The sequence below is a fragment of the Trifolium pratense genome, linkage group LG4, assembly GCF_020283565.1.
Source record: "Trifolium pratense cultivar HEN17-A07 linkage group LG4, ARS_RC_1.1, whole genome shotgun sequence".
In the NCBI taxonomy this organism is placed as follows: Eukaryota; Viridiplantae; Streptophyta; class Magnoliopsida; order Fabales; family Fabaceae; genus Trifolium; species Trifolium pratense.
This window is the reverse complement of record NC_060062.1, coordinates 29,959,377-29,984,134: the sequence shown is the minus strand read 5'-3', so window position 1 is coordinate 29,984,134 and position 24,758 is coordinate 29,959,377. Positions and strand designations below refer to the sequence as shown.

General features: G+C 33.6%; 1 protein-coding gene and 1 long non-coding RNA gene across 2 annotated transcripts; one reads left to right on the top strand and one right to left on the bottom strand.

The window, feature by feature from the left end:
- Positions 1-5,656: 5,656 nt before the first annotated feature.
- On the bottom strand, positions 5,657-7,030 carry LOC123922446 (cytochrome P450 705A5-like). Its single transcript, XM_045975159.1, has 2 exons — positions 6,407-7,030; positions 5,657-5,936 (listed from the first exon to the last, which is right to left on the bottom strand). Exons 1-2 carry the CDS (start codon positions 6,976-6,978, stop codon positions 5,657-5,659), a joined length of 852 nt encoding a protein of 283 aa, XP_045831115.1. The 5' UTR covers positions 6,979-7,030.
- Positions 7,031-8,993: 1,963 nt separating this feature from the next.
- On the top strand, positions 8,994-13,914 carry LOC123881826. The gene is made up of 3 exons (XR_006799620.1): positions 8,994-11,312; positions 12,006-12,096; positions 13,589-13,914. It is a non-coding gene; the product is annotated as an uncharacterized LOC123881826 (long non-coding RNA).
- The last annotated feature ends 10,844 nt before the right edge of the window (positions 13,915-24,758 follow it).

Below are 24,758 nucleotides of genomic sequence, written 5' to 3'. Positions count from 1 at the left end.
ATCAGAGCTTCAAGACTCAGAGTCTTGAGATTTTGAGCTTCCTCTATTGCAGTGACCTTGGGTCTCCAAGCAATAGGAAGACTTCTCAGAAGCTTCTGAACATGGTCATAGGTGGAATAACTTCTCTTAAGAGCTTTAAGACCAGATACAAGGATCTGAAACCTTGTAAACATAGTCTCAATGTTTTCATCTTGTTGCATAGTGAATAGCTCATATTGCCTTATCAAAAGACTAGCTTTAGCCTCTTGAACCTTTTCATTACCATCATAGGTAGCACACATAGAATCAAAGATAGATTTAGCAGTAGACTTGTTCTCTATTCTGACATAATCCTCATGTCTAATAGCACCAACAACAATGTCCTTTACTCTATGATGCTTAGTGTAGATTTTTAAGTTAGCTGGTGTGAGTAACTTTCTATGCTCAATGGACAATCTTCCATGTTCATTTAAGTTTTCAAAAGTTACTCCCAACTCAACCAAATCCCACAACTCATGATCAATAGCAGTAATATTGCTATACAATCTCTCTTTCCACCACTCAAATAATGAAGCATCACCATTGAATATAGGGGCTTTTCTGTTGCCACTATGTTCATGTGATTCATTACTTAAGTAGTCAAAACCAAAAGCATTTCTAGGACCACCACCAACACCACTGGCCTCACCGGCTTCACCGGTTGTTCTAGTACTACTATCATCTCCTCCAGACATAGTGTTCTCACAAGATCTTTACTGTCTCACGGTTAAGTGAAGGTAACAGACCAGGTGCTCTGATACCAATTGAAGGTGTGAAAACACAAGAAGGGGGGGGGGGTTGAATTGTGTTTTAGCTAAGTTAAAACTTTTTCAAGTTCTTAACTCAACTACGTTAGCAGCGGATAAATAACACAAACAACAACACGAGAGAGAGAGAGAGAGAAAAATCACACAAGCAGTTTATACTGGTTCCTCTCACAAAACGAGAGTAGTCCAGTCCCCTTGCACTTCCAAGGGAGTTCACTATAATCACACAAGATTACACCTGCTCAAGCACACAAGCAAGAGACTTCTCAACAATGCTCAAGCACACAAGCTTAAGACTTCACACTTAAGCACACAAGCTTAAGTTTCACACTTAAGCACACAAGCTTAAGTTTCCTCAAGTAATAGTAAAGTATATAACAATATACAAATGCTCTTAACAGAACCTAATGAGAGCCAATACAAAGATTACAGAGTATTAGACTAAAGTGCAAAAACACTTAACAGCGGTTCAGAGCTTGTATATCGCAGAGTTCAGAGTTTGTTCAGCGCACGTTCAATTCTTGATAATTCTTGATATTTGTTGTAGCTGATTCTTCTAGTATATATACCACTAGAAAAGAGTCGTTGCAAAAGGAACCGTTGGAGTTGATAATCTTTTGTCTTCAAGCAGTCTGTCTTGATGCAGTTTGGTTGTATCCAAAACTAAGAAAGAGTTTCAGTTACTTTGACTACTGCAGAGTGGACTTTCCTTATTCAGCTAACAAAACTGAAGACCCACGTTCTCAAAAGAGGACAGACAAAACAAGAGTAGCTGGACTGATCAGGCTTGAAAGGTCCTTTTCTTCATTGGTAGAAGAGTTGACTAGCAGAGGGAATCTTCACAGCTTTCAAAGAGATCTTCAGACTTTGATGAAGCTAGAAGTCAGTCAAGAAGTTCTGAAGACTTCATCCTCTGAACGTTGTAACTTCTGAAGTCTAACATCTTCTGAGCGCTTATGAACTTCTGAATTCACATCCTCTGAACTTCACTCAGAGCTTATATCTGCGCACTTAAAATAAATTTTTAGTCCTTCCAATTGTTTATTAATACTTTGTTATCATCAAAACCTTTATAGATTTAGGGGCAAACATTTTTAAATCAATTTTGTTCCAACACGTGTGTACTTTGTCGATGTACAAGAATACGGAGCGAAGATGAAATTAGGTCTCATTTATATAAAAAGGGATTCCAACCTAATTATTGGGTTTGGTCAAGTCATGGCGAGGGATGTTCCACGACTGTTCCCGTGAATCAAAATCGTGCTTCAAGCAGTGTTTTTCAGCCCGTTGTTGTTCCCGAATATTATCATCAGCATTATGATCCGTTTAATGAGATGGACAATATGATAACTAATGCCCTTGGGTTTAATACGCCGATTTATGTGCCAAATGATGTCGGCGACCCTGCTGATGATGAATATGACGCTGATGTTAACGTCGAGAGACCAAATGAGGAAGCCCAACGATTTTTTGATCTTTTGAAAGAGACAAATACACCGTTGTGTGAAGGCTCTCGAGACTCAAAGTTAACGGTGTGTATTAGACTTTTGGGTATCAAGTCTGAATGTCTTGTTTCAGAATACACCATGGACTTGATAACGAAACTGATGTTGGATATAACAATAGACGCACTACTAGAAAAGCTGTTTTTAGCGTCGGATGAAACTCCACTCTAAAGGGCTAAAAACCGACGCTAACACTCAATTAGAGTCGGATTAGCGTCGGTGTCGGGGTTGAGGCTAAAACGCTTGAAGCTAAATTTTAGCGTCGGTCAACTGCCATCCGACTCTATATTAGAGTCGGCCTAGCCGATTCAAAGCTCGACTCTATTAGCATCCGACGCTTATTTTATCCATTTCTGAAAAGTCAACAAAATCATGTAGCCTCGGTCTGGCCGACTCTAAAGTCAACATATGAAAAGTCAACAAATTTCGTAGAGTCGGATCAAGCCGACGCTATACTGCATAATTATTTTTTAAAATTTATAAAAAAAATACACCTAATAACCATTATTGCATCTAATACGACAATATAGGAATAACACATGAAATCCAGCACAAAAAGTCATAATGCACAGTTAGCAAATTGATGTCAATTGAACTATGTTCAAACTTGTTCAATCTCAAAAGTAAGTTGCAGCCATACTTTAATACAACATACACATAACCATCATAAATAAAAAGCTTAATAAAATTATAGTATATGGTAAGCAAGGTGTAACTGATGTACACCAACTAGCTCTCTATAAGAAGAACAAATACCATATTCATAGCCAAGTCCTTCTCCTCTATGTCTCAAAACATTATAAATCCTATTTGCAGCTTTGCTCTTCCCAAGGTTGAGATGCACAAACTGTTGAAGAGCTATTTCCTGCTCATCAATAGGTTTGTGACACACAGCACAACCCTTTTCAAAATCATTCACTCTGTTCAGAGTTTCTTGATATAGACCTTGAAAATGATCTGTCTGTTCAGTCAGAGTGTTAAGCTTTTCTTGTAAAGCTTTTTGTTTACTTAACACTCTGAGATGTTTCTCAATGACCTTGTTAAGTGCAGTTATAAGTTGAGATTTAGAACAGTCAGAAAATACCTCATCTGTAACTTCTGAATCTGATTCTGATTCATCCTCTGAGTCTGCATCTGAGTCAGTTGAAGCCATTAGGGCTAGATTTGCCTCTTCCTCTTCCTCAACTTCTTCCTCAGATGATAGCTCTTCAAAAGTAGCCATCAGACTCTTTTTCAATTTGCTCTTAAATTGTTGCTTCTTTGAGCTGTATCTTTTGCTTTTGTCTTTGGCAGACATTTCTGGACAGTCAGCAATAAAGTGTCTTGGCTTCTTACAGTTGAAGCAGTTCTTCTGATCATCCTTTTTGCTGACAAAATTTCTGGAGCTGTTTCCTCTGAAATTTCTTTTGTTAAACCTGTTCCATTGCTGAAACTTGGTGAATAAAGCAAACTCATCTTCACCCATTTCCTCCTCTTGACCATCTGCAGAAGATTCCTCTTCAATGTCAAGAAGCTGAGTCTTAAGAGTCTTGAGATTTTGAGCTTCTTCTATTGCAGTGACCTTAGGTCTCCAAGCAATAGGAAGACTCCTCAGAATCTTCTGAACATGGTCATAGGTGGAATAACTCCTCTTAAGAGCTTTAAGACCAGATACAAGGATTTGAAACCTTGTAAACATAGTCTCAATGCTTTCATCTTGTTGCATAGTGAATAGTTCATATTGCCTTATCAAGAGACTAACCTTAGCCTCTTGAACCTTTTCATTACCATCATAGGTAGCACACATAGAGTCAAAGATAGATTTAGCAGTGGACTTGTTTTCTATTCTGACATAATCTTCATGTCTTATAGCACCAACAACAATGTCCTTTACTCTGTGATGCTTAATGTAGATTTTTAAGTTAGCTGGTGAGAGTAACTTTCTGTGCTCAATGGACAATCTTCCATGTTCATTTAAGTTTTCAAAAGTTACTCCGAGCTCAACTAAATCCCACAATTCATGATCAATAGCAGTAATATTGCTATACAGTCTTTCCTTCCACCACTCAAATAATGATGCATCACCATTGAATATAGGGGTTTTTCTATTGCCACTATGTTCATGTGATTCATTACTTAAGTAGTCAAAACCAAAAGCATTTCTAGGACCACCACCAGCACCACTAGCATCACCGGCTTCACCGGTTGTTCTAGTACTACTATCGTCTCCTCCAGACATAGTGTTCTCACAAGATCTTTACTGTCTCACTGTTAGGTGAAAGTAACAGACCAGTGCTCTAGATACCAATTGAAGGTGTGAAAACACAAGAAGGGGGGGGGGGTTGAATTGTGTTTTAGCCAAGTTAAAACTTTTCCCAAGTTCTTAACTTAACTAAGTTAGCAGCGGATAAGTAACACAATAAAACAAGATAAGGAGAGAGAGAGATCACACAAGCAATTTATACTGGTTCCTCTCACAAAACGAGAGTAGTCCAGTCCCCTTGCACTTCCAAGGGATTTCACTATAATCACACAAGATTACAAATGCTCAAGCACACAAGCAAGAGACTTCACAACAATGCTCAAGCACACAAGCTTAAGACTTCTCACTTAAGCACACAAGCTTAAGATTTCTCAAGTACCAGAGATAATAAAATAGTTGAAAGAATACAACTGCTCTTAAGAGAACCTTAAAAAGCAAATACAATGAATACAAAGTATTTGGACTAAGAGTGCAAAAACACTAGTTCAGAGGTTCAGAGCTTGTATTCGTAATTCAGAGTTTGTTCAAGCGCGTGTGTAATCCTTGATTAATTGATATTATATTTACAACTGATTCTTCTAGTATATATATATAGCTAGAAAAGAGTTGTTGCACAGATGACCGTTGAAGTAGATAACCTTTTGTCTTCAAGCAGCTTGTCTTGATGCAGTTTGGTTGTTTCTAAAACTGAGTAAGAGGTTCAGACACTTTGACCATGTGCAGAGAAGACTTTCCTTATTCAGCTAAAGAGTCTGATGTCCCACGTTCTCAAGAGTGGACGAACAAAATGAGGGTAGCTGTTCTGATCAAGCTTGAAAGCTCATTTTCTTCATTGGTAGAAGAGTTGACTAACAAAGGAGAATCTTCACCAACTTCAAGAAGATCTTCAGAGTTTGATGAAGCTTAGACACTTAAGAAGTTCTGATGTCTTCATCTTCTGAAGGTTGTAACTTCTGAGAACTTGCGAACTTCTGAATTACTTATCTACTGAGCTTTATTCAGAGCTTATCTGAAGCTAAGTTCGGCACACTTAAATTAAATTTTTAGTCCTTCCAATTGTTTATTAATACTTTGTTATCATCAAAACCTTAATAGATTTAGGGACAAACATTTTTAAATCAATTTTATTCCAACAAAACATCCAACGGAATGTCCATTATATCCCTTTCATTGTCATCACCATTTCTATGTGATGATGATCTTTTGTCTTCATGCTTCTTCAGCACCTTCTCCAACAATTCATCATACTTTTTACTAACATCCATAGCTCGTTTCTCATAAATCCAAAATGTCAACTCTTTGAAAGGACCCAACACATCCCCAAAGCACAACTTGGCAGCTAGCTCAAAGGACTCCTTCACTAACTTCCTAATCTTCTCAGCATCCTCACATTTCTCTGAACACCTTGTTCCACAAAATGACAATAAATCATATAAAATCAAGATATAAGTGTAAGAGAAATATATATATATATATATATATGAAAAATGCACCCCTCTTAGGATCTATTTCTAATACACCCCTCTTGAATAGACTTTGATTGGTAACTTGTACAGAATCAACCTCAAAACCAGCTCTGAACCTTTCATTGGGATGATTTTATTTCATCAATTTTAGAAGCAAAATCCATTATAATCACGAACCTCTAAATATACCAAAATCAATTTTAACTTTGAACTTCCAAATTCTTCAATTGAAGAAAAATAAATAAAAACAAATGATGGACTTCAAGTGATTAACGAATTCCCCCTAAATATGAGTTCAATTCCTGGGTTATACTTTACCAAATTTCCCCCTTATAAGTTTCTCACTTTTGGCTCCCACAAAAGAGTATGCAACAATAAATCACCATTGACTAGTTATAACTCAGGTACCTGGTGCTCATGGCCATTCTACAAGTAACATTGTTGGTGAACTTCATGAGCTCAGCACCCAAATCAACAGCAGTAGCAACACCAACATTCTCCAACACCCTTTTTACCGAACGCTCAATCTCATCTCTTCTTATACTCATCGACCTCTCCAGTTGTCGGCCACTCAACAGCTCTGTCATGCATAACTTCTTCATGAAACGCCAGTAAGGGCCATAAGGAGCGGTGATAAAGCCAGATGTGCCATAAGGAAGCTTGTCTGCGAATGTAAATGCCGGTCGAGAAGAGAAGGAAAGGTCATTTGTTTTGAAGATGGAGGCGGAGGACGAGGCACATGAGACGAGGAGGAGGCTGCGTGAGGGGCCGAGACGGAGGTGGAGGAGAGGGCCATGTTTGATGGAGATGGAGTGGAAGGATTTGTAAAGGGATGGAGTGAGGAGGTGGAGGTGGCCTATTAGATGGATCGTTGGTGGACTTGGTGGAAGGTGGAGAACGATGGTGGTGAAGAAGATTATTATGTAAGCTATGATGAAGAATGAGAGGATGAGTAGCAAAAACAAGAGGGTCTCTGCCATTATAGTGGAATACAAGACCGAAGTGGATTTTCTTCAAAAAGCACGCAGTAACAAGTTTCTACTAAGTGAGAAATCAGGTGATTATTCCATTAGGCTATTGCCAATTATATACTACCTCTGTTCCACAATGAGTGATTCAATTGGCTGTTTTACGCATCCCAACGCATTACTTTGACGAATAATATTTTTAATTGTATAATAATAGTAAAAATTATAAAAATGTAATATTTTGAAAATACTCATCGAGACGAATCTACCAATATCTTATATGCTAATATTTATTTTTATTTATTAGTAGAAAAATATGGTCAAAGCAAGATATATGAATAGTGCATATAGTCAAAATGGGTCACTCATTGTGAGACGGAGGGAGTAGAGATACAAACTAATCACATGACCTAAATTATAGTTGCCTAATTAAGTTCTACATCTGTCTAATCACATAGCCTAAATTAATAAACTAAGTTATTGAGTTCAAGTGGTTAACGAGTTTCACCAAAAGGACGGATTTCAGGAGAACTTGAGCTCGATTCCTGGATAAAACAATATCTTGGTCAGACTTTACTTACCTCGCGACTCAATTCTGGACTACTAGAGTCTTTTTCCCCTAGGAATCAGAGGGTTAATATGCTAGCTATCTTGCTTGACCAAAATCCCAAAATATTATATCAGATGGTTTTATTGTCAAATCATATACGTATTATGTAGTAATTGATCTGAGTCGTTTGATTTTAAATTAAGGGTTGGGATTGTTCTGCTGTGTGAAGTTGGGTTTATAATTTAACCGGTAAAAATGTCAAAGTTGTTAAGTTGAACATCATGAACGAGGTTTAAATCCCAATCATCTACTTTGTGTGTCTGAATTTTCAATAACTTGTCATTTCATCTATCTAAAAAAAGATTGGTACAATTGATATTATTCCTAATATTTATGGATACAATGATTTATAATATGTATATTTATTTATTTTTTAATTGTTTAATGGCTAAAATTTCATCTTTAAATAAATAAACAGGCAGTCTAAAATTCAAACTCTACTCTTCTTTTTTTTTTTTTCTCTCCAATTCTCTCTCCTTTTTTCTTTTGCGTGTCTTTCCGTCTCATCATTTATTCTCCCCCATCATCACTTGTTTTTTTTTTTATTTTTAAGTTCTCTAGCTGCATCTTGGACTCCGATGGGCCGATCACTTTTGATTCGAGATCGGGAGTTAGAGTCTAGTAGCATTTTCATAGGTCGTCTTAATGTTGTCTTTGGTGGTCTGGAGACTGTGGAGTGCCCTCTAGCTATGGACCTCGTTTAGGTGGCTTGTCGTGGTTTCTTTTGGTTGTGTTTCAGGAGGTTTGGTTCTAGCTCCTTGTTTTTTATTTTGTCCCTTATGTATCATGTTCTCTCGCTTGGCATATTTCATGCCTTGTTTAAGGTTTTCTAATAAAATTTGCTGTTTCAAAAAAAAGTTCTCTCTTTTCACACCCACAAAACAAGAAAAATGAGAGAAATTTGGAGAGAGAAAAAGGAGCCTATTATATATACTCTCGACTCGGAAGTTTGTTTGGTGGTTTTAAAATTTCTTAGTATAAGTATTTAATTCTTGTAAATTTATTCTAAGAAATAAGTGGATTAAACTATATTTGAACTCGTTCATAAGTCTTGACTCAACTAATAAAAATGACGAAATTGTAAGGTAGAATACCATGATCCGAATTCGAACCCGAAATTTTAAAGTTATGTGTGAATTTAATTTCAGTGATTTACCTCTTCAACTTAAACAAAAAAAAGACGATATTTCATCACGAAACCATTCCGTTAAAATAAAAAAATCCCAATAAAATCTATGAATCAAAAAATTTCCCTTGTACCCCAACATTTGATAGGAAATACCTATTTTACCCTCATTTAAAAACAAAAACTTTACTAGAAAATTGGGTTGGGGTGAAAATTTGTAAACAGAAATGTTAAAAATAAGGGGGCAGAAGTGAAATTTTTGAATTTTTTTAATAAAATGTTGGGATAAGGGGATAAGTTTTCCGATAAATAGCACAGTAGTAGACCCTAAAAATTCATTCCGTGTTGCTTCTTAGAGCTACCAAAATTACAATTTTTGGAAAAGAAAAGGTTAAAGTAAAGACGCGTTCTGAAGTGAAACCCTAAAAATCAAGATTTGAGTATCTCTCGATCATCTTCAAACCCTAAATCATCTTGTGTGGCATCTTCAAATTCTTCACAAATTTGCGTTTCTCTTCGAATATTGCAGCGCGGTTTGTTTCGTTGACGAAATCTTGTTTTCTTCAAGATAGGGTTGCAACGTTCGCTAAGTTTCGAAAATCAATTTATTCATTGGCTCAGGTAAATGCAATTTCGATCTTTTAATTGTAATGTTCGAATTTCTTTTCAAAAGATTTGCCCCTTCGATTTATATAGTTGGTACATGTTTCATTCTTGATTCAAGATGCTTCAATCTTCTGCTTTTTTTGTAATAAAGAACTTACTATTTTGTGAGTGAAAAATTTAACTGGGGTATACAAATCTATGAGATTTTTTGTTTTTGCTGGAAAATCCTGTAATGTTGTGAAACACGATAAAAAGAAATATTTTTTCTAAACTATAGGAGCCTATATTTACAATGCACAAGTTGGATGATATTTTTTATGTACCGAATGAAATTCTTTACTGTGAATTGTCCATGTGATTTGAAATCTCTGTTTGCAATTTGAAAAAGGATGATATAACCCCCAACCCCAAGTTTGATGTTAGGAATCGATGAATTTTGTAATTGTTGGGATGCCTGAGTGATTTTAAAGAAAACTACATGATGCACACTTTATTTGTAATGTACAAATTTATAATGCTTTAAATGCATTTATGAATGTGAATTTGTATTCACAATATAAGGTTGGTTATCTATTGAGCTTTTTTTGACTTGAATGCATTTATGAATGTAAAAGTTGTCCGATGCCTTTGATGCGATATCGATATGAATTGAATTTGATTCATTCATAATATAAGGGATGGATTGGATGCATCGATGACCTGAAAGGAATCAATGAATATAAATATGAGCCTAAATTTTGAGACTATATGCTGCCTTCATGACCCGAAAGGAATCGATGAATATTATTTGTTCTATAAACTGTTGCTAGTATTTGGAAGCCTTATTGACCGTAAAAAAACATTAGGAACACTTTACTCATAATGTAAAAGTTGTCTGATCATCTGATGCCTTTGATGCGATATCGATGTGAATTGAATTTCATTCATTCATAATATAAGGGATGGATTGGATGCCTCAATGACCCGAAAGGAATCAATGAATATAAATATGAGCCTAAATTTTGAGACAATATGCTGCCTTCATGACCCGAAAGGAATCGATGAATATTATTTCTTCTATAAACTGTTGCTAGTATTTGGAAGCCTTATTGACCGTAAAAACATTATGAACACTTTACTCATAATGTAAAAGTTGTCTGATGCCTTTGATGCGATATCGATGTGAATTGAATTTCATTCATTCATTCATAATATAAGGGATGGATTGGATGCCTCAATGATCCGAAAGGAATCAATGAATATAAATATGAGCCTCAATTTTGAGACTATATGCTGCCTTCATGACCCGAAAGGAATCGATGAATATTATTTGTTCTATAAATTGTTGCCAGTATTTGGAAGCCTTATTGACCGTAAAAAACAATATGAACACTTTACTCATAATGTAAAAGTTGTCTGATGCCTTTGATGCGATATCGATATGAATTGAATTTCATTCATTCATAATATAAGGGTTGGATTGGATGCCTCAATGACCCGAAAGGAATCATCAATGAATATAAATACGAGCCTAAAGATTGAGACTGTATGCTGCCTTGATGACCCCAACGGAATCGATGAATATTATTTGTTCTATAAACTGTTGCTAGTATTTGGAAGCCATATTGACCGTAAAAAACATTATTAACACTTTACTCATAATGTAAAAGTTATGTTTCATGAGCTACAATTTTAGTAAAACCACCAATTTTGTCCATGAAAGAAATAAAAAGTGATAAACAATCTTAATGTTTTGTCTCATTCTGTCACTATCTGCCATTATATAACAGTTTTGTTAGTAGCAGCCATTGAACTTTCAACCGAAAGATGAACATACTTCAACCGTATATCAAGGTTTCTACCACTTTTTTTCATGTATGGTGTGGAACCAATTGAAGTGCAGTTCAGGATATGAATGAAATTGCGATTTTATTTTTCAAGGACTAAGAACGAATTTCTAAAACTTTAGAGGGACTAAAAATAATACTTAAAGAAAAGACAGGAAAAGAAATTAGAAGAACTGAGGTATGATTCTACTTCCATTTCTTTTATTTTCTTAATGGTTGTTTCCAGTTCTAATTTTCTGTGATGAACAAATTAATATTTGGTATCTTGGACATAGATGATATGTGTTATAGTTCTTATTTTTCCTTAATATTCTAGTTGAATTTGATAACCTTTTGCATAATTATTGCAGAGATGATATAGAAGATGAGCAATATCTATTTTTGAACTCTCCAATTTTTCTTTTGTTACTTTATGATACATATTTATTTCCTTAAAATCGTTTCCCTGTAAAAAAGTAGTGTCAAGCAAATTATGTATAGGAAACGCTTTACCCAACCTCAATACCCGGGGCCGGGTCTTTCTTTTTTTCTAATTTTTAAACTATACTAAAAAATGTTTAGATTTGCCTTTTTTTCTTATCGTCTTCTGATATTTTAATTTTTGGAATACATTGAGATTTGAGTATTCAAATAATTTCTTAAAAGTCACATTTTTCTTTGACTAGTACGGTATCAGTATATACTTTGACAAAATGGAAAAGGGCAAACACTAGTTTTATGAAATCTTTACTGAACTCCTCAATTTTCCATAATCTTTATGAATTTGTATTTATAATATAAGCAGTTGATATCATATTGTGCTTTTATAAGTTTGAATTCAATATTATAATGTGAATGACCACTGAGAAACATAATTTGCTCCATTTTATAGCTATTCGATGACTGGGAAGGAATCCAAGCATTAGTGTTTCAATTAATTTTGCAAGTGTCGGTTGCGTAGACGACCCTCTAAAAGAAGCATCGTGAGTCAGATGATTACTTGATATGAATTTTTATTCATACTGTATGGAGGATAATATCTATTGTAAGCTTTTATGATTCTAAACACAATTCTTGACTGTGACTTGCCACTATGAGATGGGATCATATTGAAGGTGTGAAAACACAAGAAGGGGGGGGTTGAATTGTGTTTTAGCTAAGTTAAAACTTTTTCAAAGTTCTTAACTTAACTACGTTAGCAGCGGATAAATAACACAAATAATAACAAGATAAAGAGAGAGAGAAAGCACACAAGCAATTTATACTGGTTCCTCTCACAAAACGAGAGTAGTCCAGTCCCCTTGCACTTCCAAGGGAGTTCACTATAATCACACAAGATTACAAATGCTCAAGCACACAAGCAAGAGACTTCACAACAATGCTTAAGCACACAAGCTTAAGACTTCTCACTTAAGCACACAAGCTTAAGACTTCTCACTTAAGCACACAAGCTTAAGTTTCCTCAAGTACAAGAGATAGTAAATAGTTGAAAGAATACAACTGCTCTTAGAAGAACCTAACAGAGCAAATACAATGAATACAAAGTATTTGAACTACAAGTGCAAAAACACTAGATTAGAGGTTCAGAGCTTGTATACACAGAATTCAGAGTTTGTTCAGCGCGTGTTAAATCCTTGATAATCTTGATTGATATATTATACAACTGATCCTTCTAGTATATATATATACAGCTAGAAAAGAGTCGTTGCAGAAATGACCGTTGAAGTAGATAGCCTTTTGTCTTCAAGCAACTTGTCTTGATGCAGTTTGATTGTTTCTAAAACTGAGTAAGAGTTTCAGATACTTTGACCATGTGCAGAGAAGACTTTCCATATTCAGCTAACAAGTCTGATGACCCACGTTCTCAAGAGTGGACAGACAAAATGAGAGTAGCTGTTCTGATCAAGCTTGAAAGGTCCTTTTCTTCATTGGTAGAAGAGTTGACTCGCAAAAGAGAATCTTCACAGACTTCAAGAAGATCTTCAGAGGGTGATGAAGCTTTGGACACTTAAGAAGTTCTGACGACTTCATCATCTGAAAGTTGTAACTTCTGAAGTTCAACATCTTCTGAGCGCTTGTAAACTTCTGAATGCATATCTTCTGAGCTTCACTCAGAGCTTATCTGACGCTAATATCTGCACACTTAAATTAAATTTTTAGTCCTTCCAATTGTTTATTAATACTTTGTTATCATCAAAACCTTAATAGATTTAGGGGCAAACATTTTTAAATCAATTTTGTTCCAACACATATTCCATAATATTAAAAAGGGGTGGTATATATCAGCCTAATAACCCTGAGTTTGATTGCATGAATCAATGGATATGTTTTACTTCTTGAGTTTTGTATGTATTAAGAATGATATACTGTGTTATTAGTCTTAGTATCTAAATGCAACTACTATTTAAAGTGATCGTGCAAATATAATGTTAGTGGTGTTGGATTAGCCTCTGAACTGATATACTCATGTTGTAGAAGGATGCCTAATCTGCATGTTGGAGATAAATGGAGGAAATTCTCATAACTATGATGGCTTAGAGGTTGAGGATCTCAACTACTACGTAGATAATCGTCCCGGGAAAATGAGGACAATAAGGAGGATAACACTGAAAAAGGTTGCTAGCCTTTCTGCCCCAAAGCAACAAAATATGAATTTGTAAGTAAGAAAATATCATACTCTCACTTTCCATGTCGGGGGTATTCAATAAGTTTAATCTTTTCTGCCCTAATTGTTGAATGTATGATCTAAATAAGTTTAATCTTTTCTGCCAATGATTGAAAAGAAAGTTCTTGTTGAGTCTACAAGTGATTGTTGGAATTAATCTAATATTAACAATATACATGCTCTCATAACAAAGATTAAAACCATAATCTTACTTTAGTGCGGAAGCCAAATAAACATATGAGCATGTATATAAAACAGGATCTGCGACATGTTGATTTATCAAAGATTAGTGTTAGGAATACCTGGATGACGAATCCATTAGATGAACTAACCGTTGTAATCCTGAAACACAAAGAGAGAGACGGACGACGAGCATCCGTTGGCTTGTGGTTCTTCCTCAACCAGGACTCCTTATGCCTTTAGGACTCTTCAGATGGGGAGAAGAGTCAATATGCGGTGTGTCCGGTATATTGGGGACCATAGCCTATATATAGTGTGATGACCAATTAGGGTTCCCATTATTCCGAAATGGGTCATCCTGACATCCACTCATATTGAGCCCATATCCAATTAATTAATCAATTAATTCTAAATAGAAATCTAATTAGCCTTTTACTTTATTTGATCACTTAATCAATTAAGGCTCCTAATTGATAAATAGCTAATATAATTGTATAAAGATATTTGCCCACATAATATTATTGGAATATTATAAAATATTCCAACAATCTCCCACTTGGGCTACATATCGTAATAATTATATCATTATTCCTTAGGCGCGCATCCGAATGCTATTTATCTTTAGATTTCAACCTTACAATCTGGTCCATCTCATACACCAATAATGGGACCACCGCGGCTGTCGTCACTGACGTATAACGTGACGGAACCCCGACGACCACCACATCAATGTACTTGACGACATAGATCTGATATGGATGAGTGGCATGGAAATTTCATGCAATGTGATCTCTATATCATGCCTATTTCCAACTGGTCCAACTGAAAACTTTAGTGAGATCAAATTGAAGTTTGCAAATTCAATATTTGCACAAAAGATACAGAACCGGTTATAATAATAATAACCTTAAACTTTATTTCTGCAGAAAACCTTAACAAAATCTGTATCAATATCAAAACCAAAGTTAGAACACAACAAATTAAAGACTCCCACTAATCCAAGACATCCTTAGTGACAAAAATAATATGAAAGACCTTAGGTGTCACGTCTTTGATTAGTGAGTCAGCTAGCATAAATTTTATCTTTGTATGTTCTATCATTCAACAACAACATTATCCGACTAATTTATGTCACCATATAACTTAATTTGTCTTTCAAAACCTTTTACTTTATGCAACCAAGTGACATAAATACCAATAGTCATTTCTTGAGGTAGAATGTCCATTAAATATAGACATTCTAAAAGGATTGGAGTCAAACATCCTAATGATCTCCAAATTGTTAGATCTCCGATATGTGAGCACAAATTATCGTTCTCTATAATAATCCTTATGGTTGCCACATTTCAACAATTCAAATTTAGAATTGCTCAAGTATCTGCCAAATGATCTTATTATATACACTATTTCCGAATGAAAAAATACTTTATTTTCTAAATTTCCAGATTTTCTTTTGATCAATAATTGAGACTAAATAGTCTCCCTTAATGATTAAGGCAATTCCTTAGTTTATTGACTTTCATGTCGAATTTATTTTCAACTTTATTGATATAACTCTTTTGTGATAACCGAATGATACATTGAGAATTCTAAGTATCAAAATGCCCAATACAAAAGAGATGTGCCCAAGATCTTTTGTCACTAAACTTTTGTTAGTGATTTCTTGATTTTGCACAACAATCATATATCACTGTTGACTAAATAAAATAAATTCAACACATTAAATTTGGAATATAAACATACTCCCACTGAACCTGTATAATCCACAACTCTCCATAATATACATCTCAAAAACCAAATGAGACAATCACCTTATGAGACTTTTGTGGTATCAATAATGAGACAACTTTCTTAACAAATTAATGGATTTCTTTTGTTTGCACATTATCTACTTTGTGTCTATTGACATAAAGTTTCATCTGATTGCACTTTATTGTGTTTCTTAATGTTGTCATTAAGAAACACTATCTTGATATCCATCTTATTTAGTTCCAAAAACTATAATAAGTAACAAGTGTCGTGACTGTCTTAATAGAGTTTTCAAAACAAAACGAACATGAATTCTCTTTGCAGTCAATACTTTTATAACACTTCATACTTTAATTCTTGAAGGTATTGAGTTTGATCTTCATGAATTAATCTCTTAACTTAATTGAGAGAAAGAACACTAATATCCTTATGAGAACCCAAATTTACTATATAAATAGTAACTATATGAATTGATTTAGAATCAATTCTTCCTCACTCAATTTTGTTCTTTTACCATATCTCTCCCCCAAACTCAATATCTTCAAGAGATTTTGCAATTTCCGTCTCATAATGTTCATTAACATGGGACCAAAGTTTATATTTCTCAAAATTTTCAACAATTTTAGATTGTCACAAGTCATAACTAAATTGACTATAATAATATTTGTATTTAAAAAAACAAATTGAATCTCTAGTTTAAAATAATAATAAAGAATTTATAACATTAAAACAAAACTTAATTCACATGATGATTCACCAAATTGTCTCTTAAATACAAATATAACTTAATAACAAAAAACTAACAAATAGTTGAAAAAACCATCAATCTTCACCGACTTATTTCCCCGCCAGATTGATGTGTCTTTCAACATCATTGGAAATTTGTCAGTTTAGATCAAATTTTCTTATTATTCTTTATTTGCCTTTATCCTTTGAGGTATTTACATAATGAGCACTATTTTATTTTCTCTTGCTTCAACTGTTTCTTTATTGCACACTTTATGAAATAATTCTATTAAAGAATCATCTCTAACTTTAATAGTTATAAGACTAATTGTGCAAATAAAACACTAAATGCTAAATTTTCAACCAAGTTACCTGATTGTCGAAACCACAACGCTTTAGCAAGATTAATTTACATAATGTGCTCCTAATATTTTGTCTGCTTAATAATCTGAATGAAATAGTATCTCTCCAATGAGAGATTACCTTTCACCTTATTGCTTTAGAAGCACTTTAATTTAAGCAAAGAAAAACATGACAAAAATTATGTCATCTCAAATAACACCTCAAATATTTCTGGAATTCAAAACTTTATGATCATGACCTATGTCATTCGGAGTATACTTGCCTTTTATACTTGAGTCTCACTTTAAAGTTACCGAATAGTGAGAGAATTTGAGTTTTTCCATCTTGACATAAATTTAGATCCAAGAACACAATGTTCTTCCTTTATTTCTAAGCGCTAGAATTTTAAGAATTTAAAATTCTAAAATAATTTTGCAGATACATAAACTATATTAGTTTATACAGAACTAAAAAATTACTCACCAAAATACCTAATGCACCATTGATGTCAAGCCCTTAAAAATAACATCAATTGCTAGTGGTATTTCATGACAATGATCAAACATTGACGATCAATATTAAAAAATAATAAATCCTTATAATCGTCACATGTTTACCGTTATAAGTGTGAATGCAATCCACTAAATACTTATATGGATTTACACTAACACGTCTTTATTAGGCACATCAATAAATTATGATAGAGACATGCTCAACTTTATTTGTAAATTATAAGACAAACAAGATACCAAACGCACCATCAATCCCCAATCTTTGATTGTAAGAATTAACTGCAAGCGGTACTCTCAACGTAATGATCAAATGTTGGTAATAAGTCCTGTCAGATAATGTGCGCCTTTGACACCAACCATTACCCACATGGATAAACTTAATAATTACTACACATTTACCATCACAAGTATGTATATTATTCGGCCAAACTGCACGTCTTCCTTTTGGCCGACTGTAACAGCTCGCATGAATAATCTCATACTACATCTTTTATAATTTCAATTGAATATAGTCTACGCACCGGAGGTTGCTTTATGCAACTTTTTGTTTCGACAAACTCAATCAAAATTACTAGACAATTTAATAAATTGAATATATATGCATGTAATTATTCGGCCGAACTGTGTCTACCTTTTGGTAGACCAAAATAGTTTGTATGAATAATTTTATACATCCTTATGTGATTCTAATTGAATCAAATCTACGCAACAGAGGTTACTTTTGCAACTTGTTGTTTCAACCAACTCATTCAAAATCACCTGACAATTTATTAAATCAAATGGGAAAGTCTTAAATTTACAAGGCACTACCCACAAAAAAGTAGGCTGTATTCCTTTATGACACCGCATGATAATCATAAGATTATTCGGCATCCCTTAATGTGAGAACAAACTCACAAGCAAACTGAAATTGACATGAAATATGTCCGAAGAGCATGATAAAAGAAAATTATTGTAGAAACTGAATAACAATAAACTCAAACATCATAATCATGCTATAAACCAAATATTTAATTTTAAATAAAAATTAAATCTTTATATATACCAAAAAATATTCATGCCACAATTGATTCATATACTCAATGATTCTTTAAACAAATAGACAAATAATTCTAGAATGATATTTTCCAAAATAGAGGGAAACAAAACTTTATATTCTATAAATAAACAAATGATTATAGAATCTATATTTTCCCAAAATTTAAAGAATCAAACACTTTATTTTCTGTACATAACAAATTGGATCAAAATATTTTGAGAATCCTTATTAATTGCTATTTGACTGCAATTAGTCTTATACAAAAATATAATAATCAAATATGTATACCAAATCTCCATATACCTTATTTCTCAAAATAAACCTTAAGTACAAAATTTAATGTGAATCAATTTATAATTTCAAATCAATAAATCCCTATTTAAGCTACAAACTGTAAATATTTGATTTGATTTGAAAAACTGAATAACCAAAATTAAATTTAAATCCTTATGCTTAGCCAACAAATAGAACATAAACAAAAATACAGTATTGGCGACTGTTAAGATAGTGATCCCTTATAAGCATGAATGAAAAACTCAAGTCATACTCTCATCTATGCACATGTTTAGCACACGGTCAGTAACAAATAAACGCCTAATCCAAAATTTGATGCCCTAAATTTTATGGTAACAAACAGAATTTGCCACAAAATTCTTTAATAGTCAAATATATCGGATAAGCACGGAAAAAAAAATTGTGAAATCTTCCTTAATCACAATTATAATTTTATTCCTTTAAGAGTGACCACTCAATTGCCGCAAGCTGGATCCAAAATAAAGAGTATAACACATTATACGATCCAAAAAAAAAAAAAAAATAATAATTATGAATCAAATCGGTTCCACATGATTTGGATTCATCACTTAATTGTTTCTGAAAATCTTCACATTTGAGATACATATATATTGATAATTAAAATAATATAGGATGATTCTCTTGAATATATATATCTCGTACAGTTTGAAGAAAACGGTAAGTTACAATCTCCAGCAAAATATGTGGTTACTACCAATTGACCAAAAAGTATATATATAATATAACTCCCAACTTGAATGATTTATGGTTAATACCTCCGAAGGAAAAATTCACCTAAACTCATAAGTCTTATATGTTTACAAGTTAAAAAACCAAATTTATAAACACTCACAAGCAGGTTCCGACCAAATCAGAAATTCACTCGGTTACCAAAAGCAAACAAAATTCAATTTAGGAAGAACCGAAAAATCAAATCGTGAACAACAACAAATTAAGTTCAGCATATCCCAATAAATCAACCATGAAGACCCGCTCTGATACCACTTGTTGGAATTAATCTAATATTAACAATATACATGCTCTCATAACAAAGATTAAAACCATAATCTTACTTTAGTGCGGAAGCCAAATAAACATATGAGCATGTATATAAAACAGGATCTGCGACATGTTGATTTATCAAAGATTAGTGTTAGGAATACCTGGATGACGAATCCATTAGATGAACTAACCGTTGTAATCCTGAAACACAAAGAGAGAGACGGACGACGAGCATCCGTTGGCTTGTGGTTCTTCCTCAACCAGGACTCCTTATGCCTTTAGGACTCTTCAGATGGGGAGAAGAGTCAATATGCGGTGTGTCCGGTATATTGGGGACCATAGCCTATATATAGTGTGATGACCAATTAGGGTTCCCATTATTCCGAAATGGGTCATCCTGACATCCACTCATATTGAGCCCATATCCAATTAATTAATCAATTAATTCTAAATAGAAATCTAATTAGCCTTTTACTTTATTTGATCACTTAATCAATTAAGGCTCCTAATTGATAAATAGCTAATATAATTGTATAAAGATATTTGCACACATAATATTATTGGAATATTATAAAATATTCCAACAGTGATAACATTGACATAGGATTTACATTCATAGTAGTTTGTCAACTGGCCCTGAATTTTGAAGAGACTGTGGACTGTGGAGGGAAAACTGATGTTTCGGTTGCAGGATAAGAATTGGGGGAAGAATAACAGATGCAAGAAACTTTGTCAAGGAGATAAAACCATATATGATCAATTTATTCATTGGCTCAGGTAAATGTAATTTCGATCTTTTAATTGTAATGTTCGAATTCCTTTTCAAAAGATTTGCCCCTTCGATTTATAGTTGGTACATGTTTCAATCTTCTGCTGTTGGCTACCAATTTTTTCATTCTTGATTCAAGATGCTTCAATCTTCTGCTTTTTTATAATAAAGAACTTACTATTTTGTGAGTGAAAAATTTAACTGGGGTATACAAATCTATGAGATTTTTTGTTATTGCTGAAAAATCCTGTAATGTTGTGAAACACATAAAAAGAAATATTTTTTCTACACTATACGAGCCTATATTTACAATGCACAAGTTGGATGATTTTTTTTATGTACCGAATAAAATTCTTTACTGTGAATTGTCCATGTGATTTGAAATCTCTGTTTGCAATTTGAAAAAGGATGATATAACCCCCAAGTTTGATGGTAGGAATCGATGAATTTTGTAATTGTTGGGATGCCTAAGTGATTTTAAAGAAAAGTACATGATGCACACTTTATTTATAATGTACAAATTTATAATGCTTTAAATGCATTTATGAATGTGAATTTGTATTCACAATATAAGGTTGGTATCTATTGAGCTTTTTTTGACTTGAATGCATTTATGAATGTAAAAGTTGTCCGATGCCTTTGATGCCATATCGATATGAATTGAATTTGATTCATTCATAATATAAGGGGTGGATTGGATGCATGGATGACCCGAAAGGAATCAATGAATATAAATATGAGCCTAAATTTTGAGACTATACGCTGCCTTCATGACCCGAAAGGAATCGATGAATATTATTTGTTCTATAAACTGTTGCTAGTATTTGGAAGCCTTATTGACCGTAAAAAACATTATGAACACTTTACTCATAATGTAAATGTTGTCTGATGTCTTTGATGCGATATCGATGTGAATTGAATTTCATTCATTCATAATATAAGGGATCGATGGATTGGATGCCTCAATGACCCGAAATGACTCAATGAATATAAATATGAGCCTAAATATTGAGACTATACGCTGCCTTCATGACCCGAAAGGAATCGATGAATATTATTTGTTCTATAAACTGTTGCTAGTACTTGGAAGCCTTATTGACAGTAAAAAACATTATGAACGCTTTACTCATAATGTAAATTTTGTCTGATACCTTTGATGCGATATCGATGTGAATTGAATTTCATTCATTCATAATATAAGGGATGGATTGGATGCCTCAATGACCCGAAAGGAATCAATGAATATAAATATGAGCCTAAATTTTGAGACAATACGCTGCCTTCATGACCCGAAAGGAATCAATGATTATTATTTGTTCTATAAACTGTTGCTAGTATTTGGAAGACTTATTGACCGTAAAAAACATTATGAACGCTTTACTCATAATGTAAATGTTGTATGATGTCTTTGATGCGATATCGATGTGAATTGAATTTCATTCATTCATAATATGAGGGATGGATGGATTGGATGCCTCAATGACCCGAAAGGACTCAATGAATATAAATATGAGCCTAAATATTGAGACTATACGCTGCCTTCATGACCCGAAAGGAATCGATGAATATTATTTGTTCTATAAACTGTTGCTAGTACTTGGAATCCTTATTGACAGTAAAAAACATTATGAACGCTTTACTCATAATGTAAATGTTGTCTGATACCTTTGATGCGATATCGATGTGAATTGAATTTCATTCATTCATAATAAGGGATGGATTGGATGCCTCAATGACCCGAAAGGAATCAATGAATATAAATATGAGCCTAAATTTTGAGACTATACGCTGCCTTCATGACCCGAAAGGAATCAATGAATATTATTTATTTTATAAACTGTTTCTAGTATTTGGAAGCCTTATTGACCTTAAAAAACAATATGAACACTTTACTCATGATGTAAAAGTTGTCTGATGCCTTTAATGCGATATCGATCTGAATTGAATTTCATTCATTCATAATATAAGGGGTGGATTGGATGCCTCAATGACCCGAAAGGAATCAATGAATATAAATATGAGCCTAATTTTCAGACTTTACGTTGCCTTGATTACCCGAAAGGAATCGATGGATATTATTTGTTCTATAAAGTGTTGTTATTATTTGGAAGCCACATTGACCATAAAAAACATTATGAACACTTTACTCATAATGTAAAAGTTGTCTGATGCCTTTGATGGGATATCGATATGAATTGAATTTCATTCATTCATAATACAAGGGATGGATTGGATGCCTTGATGACCCGAAAGGAATCAATGAAAATATGAGCCTAAATTTTGAGACTGTACGCTGCGATGACCCGAACGGAATCAATGAATATTATTCGTTCTATAAAGTGTTGCTATTATTTGAAAGCCTCATTGATCGTAAAAAAACATTATGCACATTTTACTCATAATGTAAAAGTTGTCTGATGCCTTTGATGCGATGTCGATGATTTGAAATGAATCATTTATATTATTTGTTCCATGAATTTTTTAAATGTTGGTATGCCTTTGATACGACTAATACTACATTAAGCCAACAATAAAAACAATGCTAATTTTTGTTTTGGTATAAAATACTAAGTTTTAGTATTGATGCAATTTTTCTTTTTATATGTTTGTTTAAATACAAAGTAAACACACAAATTTGATAAAAAAAAAAATAAAAAAACACAAACATGTAAGAAAAAAAAGCTAAAAACAAACCCAAAAAAAAAAACAGTATAACAAGTGGGCCACATAATAAAAACCCAAATGAATTAGAAAAATCCTAAAAACACTATCATCTTCTCCAAACTCTTTCACTGTGTGCAGCCGCTCTCACTTCCTATAACTTCCAGGTCCTTGTTTATCCATCTTTTCTTGAGTATTTTTTGCCAGCATCATGCATCTTCTCTGTTTCGTTTCTTCTGTGTTCTCTTATTCTCTTGGATAGGTGCAAAAGTAAAATTTTAGGGGGTTCAAAGTGCAAAATATACCAAGATCTATGTACAATTTTAAACTATGAAGCCTTGATACGTGATACGATACGACACCGATACAGTGATACAGGAAAATAAGAAAACAAGTGACAATTACATATATTAAGTTAAGTGCTCCCCAAAAAGGGAAGCACTTAAGAGAAAATCGACATAGTTGGTAACATCATGCTTTAACATTCAATACTTAAGAGAAAATACGAATTGTATCAGTCTTCTCTCCTACGTTTCTCCTACGTTTCCATCGTCAAAAAACATTAATTGTCTGATACGTATCAGATAAATATCCAACAAGTATTGGTTATATTTTATTTTAAAATAATAATATTAATTGCCGATACTTCTCTAATACGATACTTCTCCGATACGTGTATCGAAAAGTATCAGACGAGTATCGGTATCGAGTACATATTTGACACAATACTTTATCATTTTTGGAGTATCAGGGCTTCGCAGATTTTAAACCAAACATCAAACACCATTTTAAACCAACAAACACCAAAATAGAAACAGAGAAACAGAACAAAAAGGGAAGAAGAAAGAGTGACGTGTTTTTTACAATTTGGGCGAAAAAGAAAAAAAAAACGCGTGTAATCAAACTGGCGGTTCGAGAAAACTGTCGGTTCACCGGTTTTTCCATTTTTTTCCGATTCCCATCGGTCTAACTGCTTACCCGACTCAATGTATGAACCGGACCAGATACCATCCGATTTCCGGTTCGACCGGCCGATCCGGTCCGGTGTTTAAAACACTGCTCTTATCATATGTAAGAACAAAAGCTTACTCTAGTCCACTCTTTTTAAATTCTGGAAAATAAAAAAATTGGAGTTCGCGGTATCTGTGTCATTCAGTCGTATCATGTACCGTATTTGTATCATTTAGCCGTATCCCAAACGCATCAATCATATTTTTTTTAAAAAAAATAAAAATTTAATTACCCGATACTTTCTCAGTACGTATCGAAAAATGTCGAACACATATCAATATCAGATACAATATTTGACATGATAAAATTGAACAATTTTAAAGTATTGATCGAATCTGGAATATTGCTATTGGTTGACACCGGTATATAAGTCATGTTATACTGTTTTATAACAAGCCCTTAATTCTATAGGAATAGAGAATTCGTGTGCTTGGGAGTCCCTGATAATTAAATTTAAATAAACCCAAGATTTTACCATGACTATACAATTTTAGAGAGACGCGATAGCGAAAACCTATGGAGTCGCTTCTGTAACTGGATAACCAGCACTGAAAACAGTCTTTATATTGGATGGTTTGGTGTTTTGATGATCCCTACCTTATTGACCGCAACTTCTGTATTTATTATCGCTTTCATTGCTGTCCCTCTAGTAGATATTGATTGTATTCGTGAGTTCCATACAACAAATATAGTAG

Coding starts and splice junctions, on each gene's coding strand:
- LOC123922446 (XM_045975159.1), bottom strand. CDS start 6,978: ATGGCAGAGACCCTCTTGTTTTTGCTACTCATCCTCTCATTCTTCATC. Junction 5,937..6,406: donor AGAATGGCCATGAGCACCAG/GTACCTGAGTTA, acceptor TTGTGGAACAAG/GTGTTCAGAGAAATGTGAGG.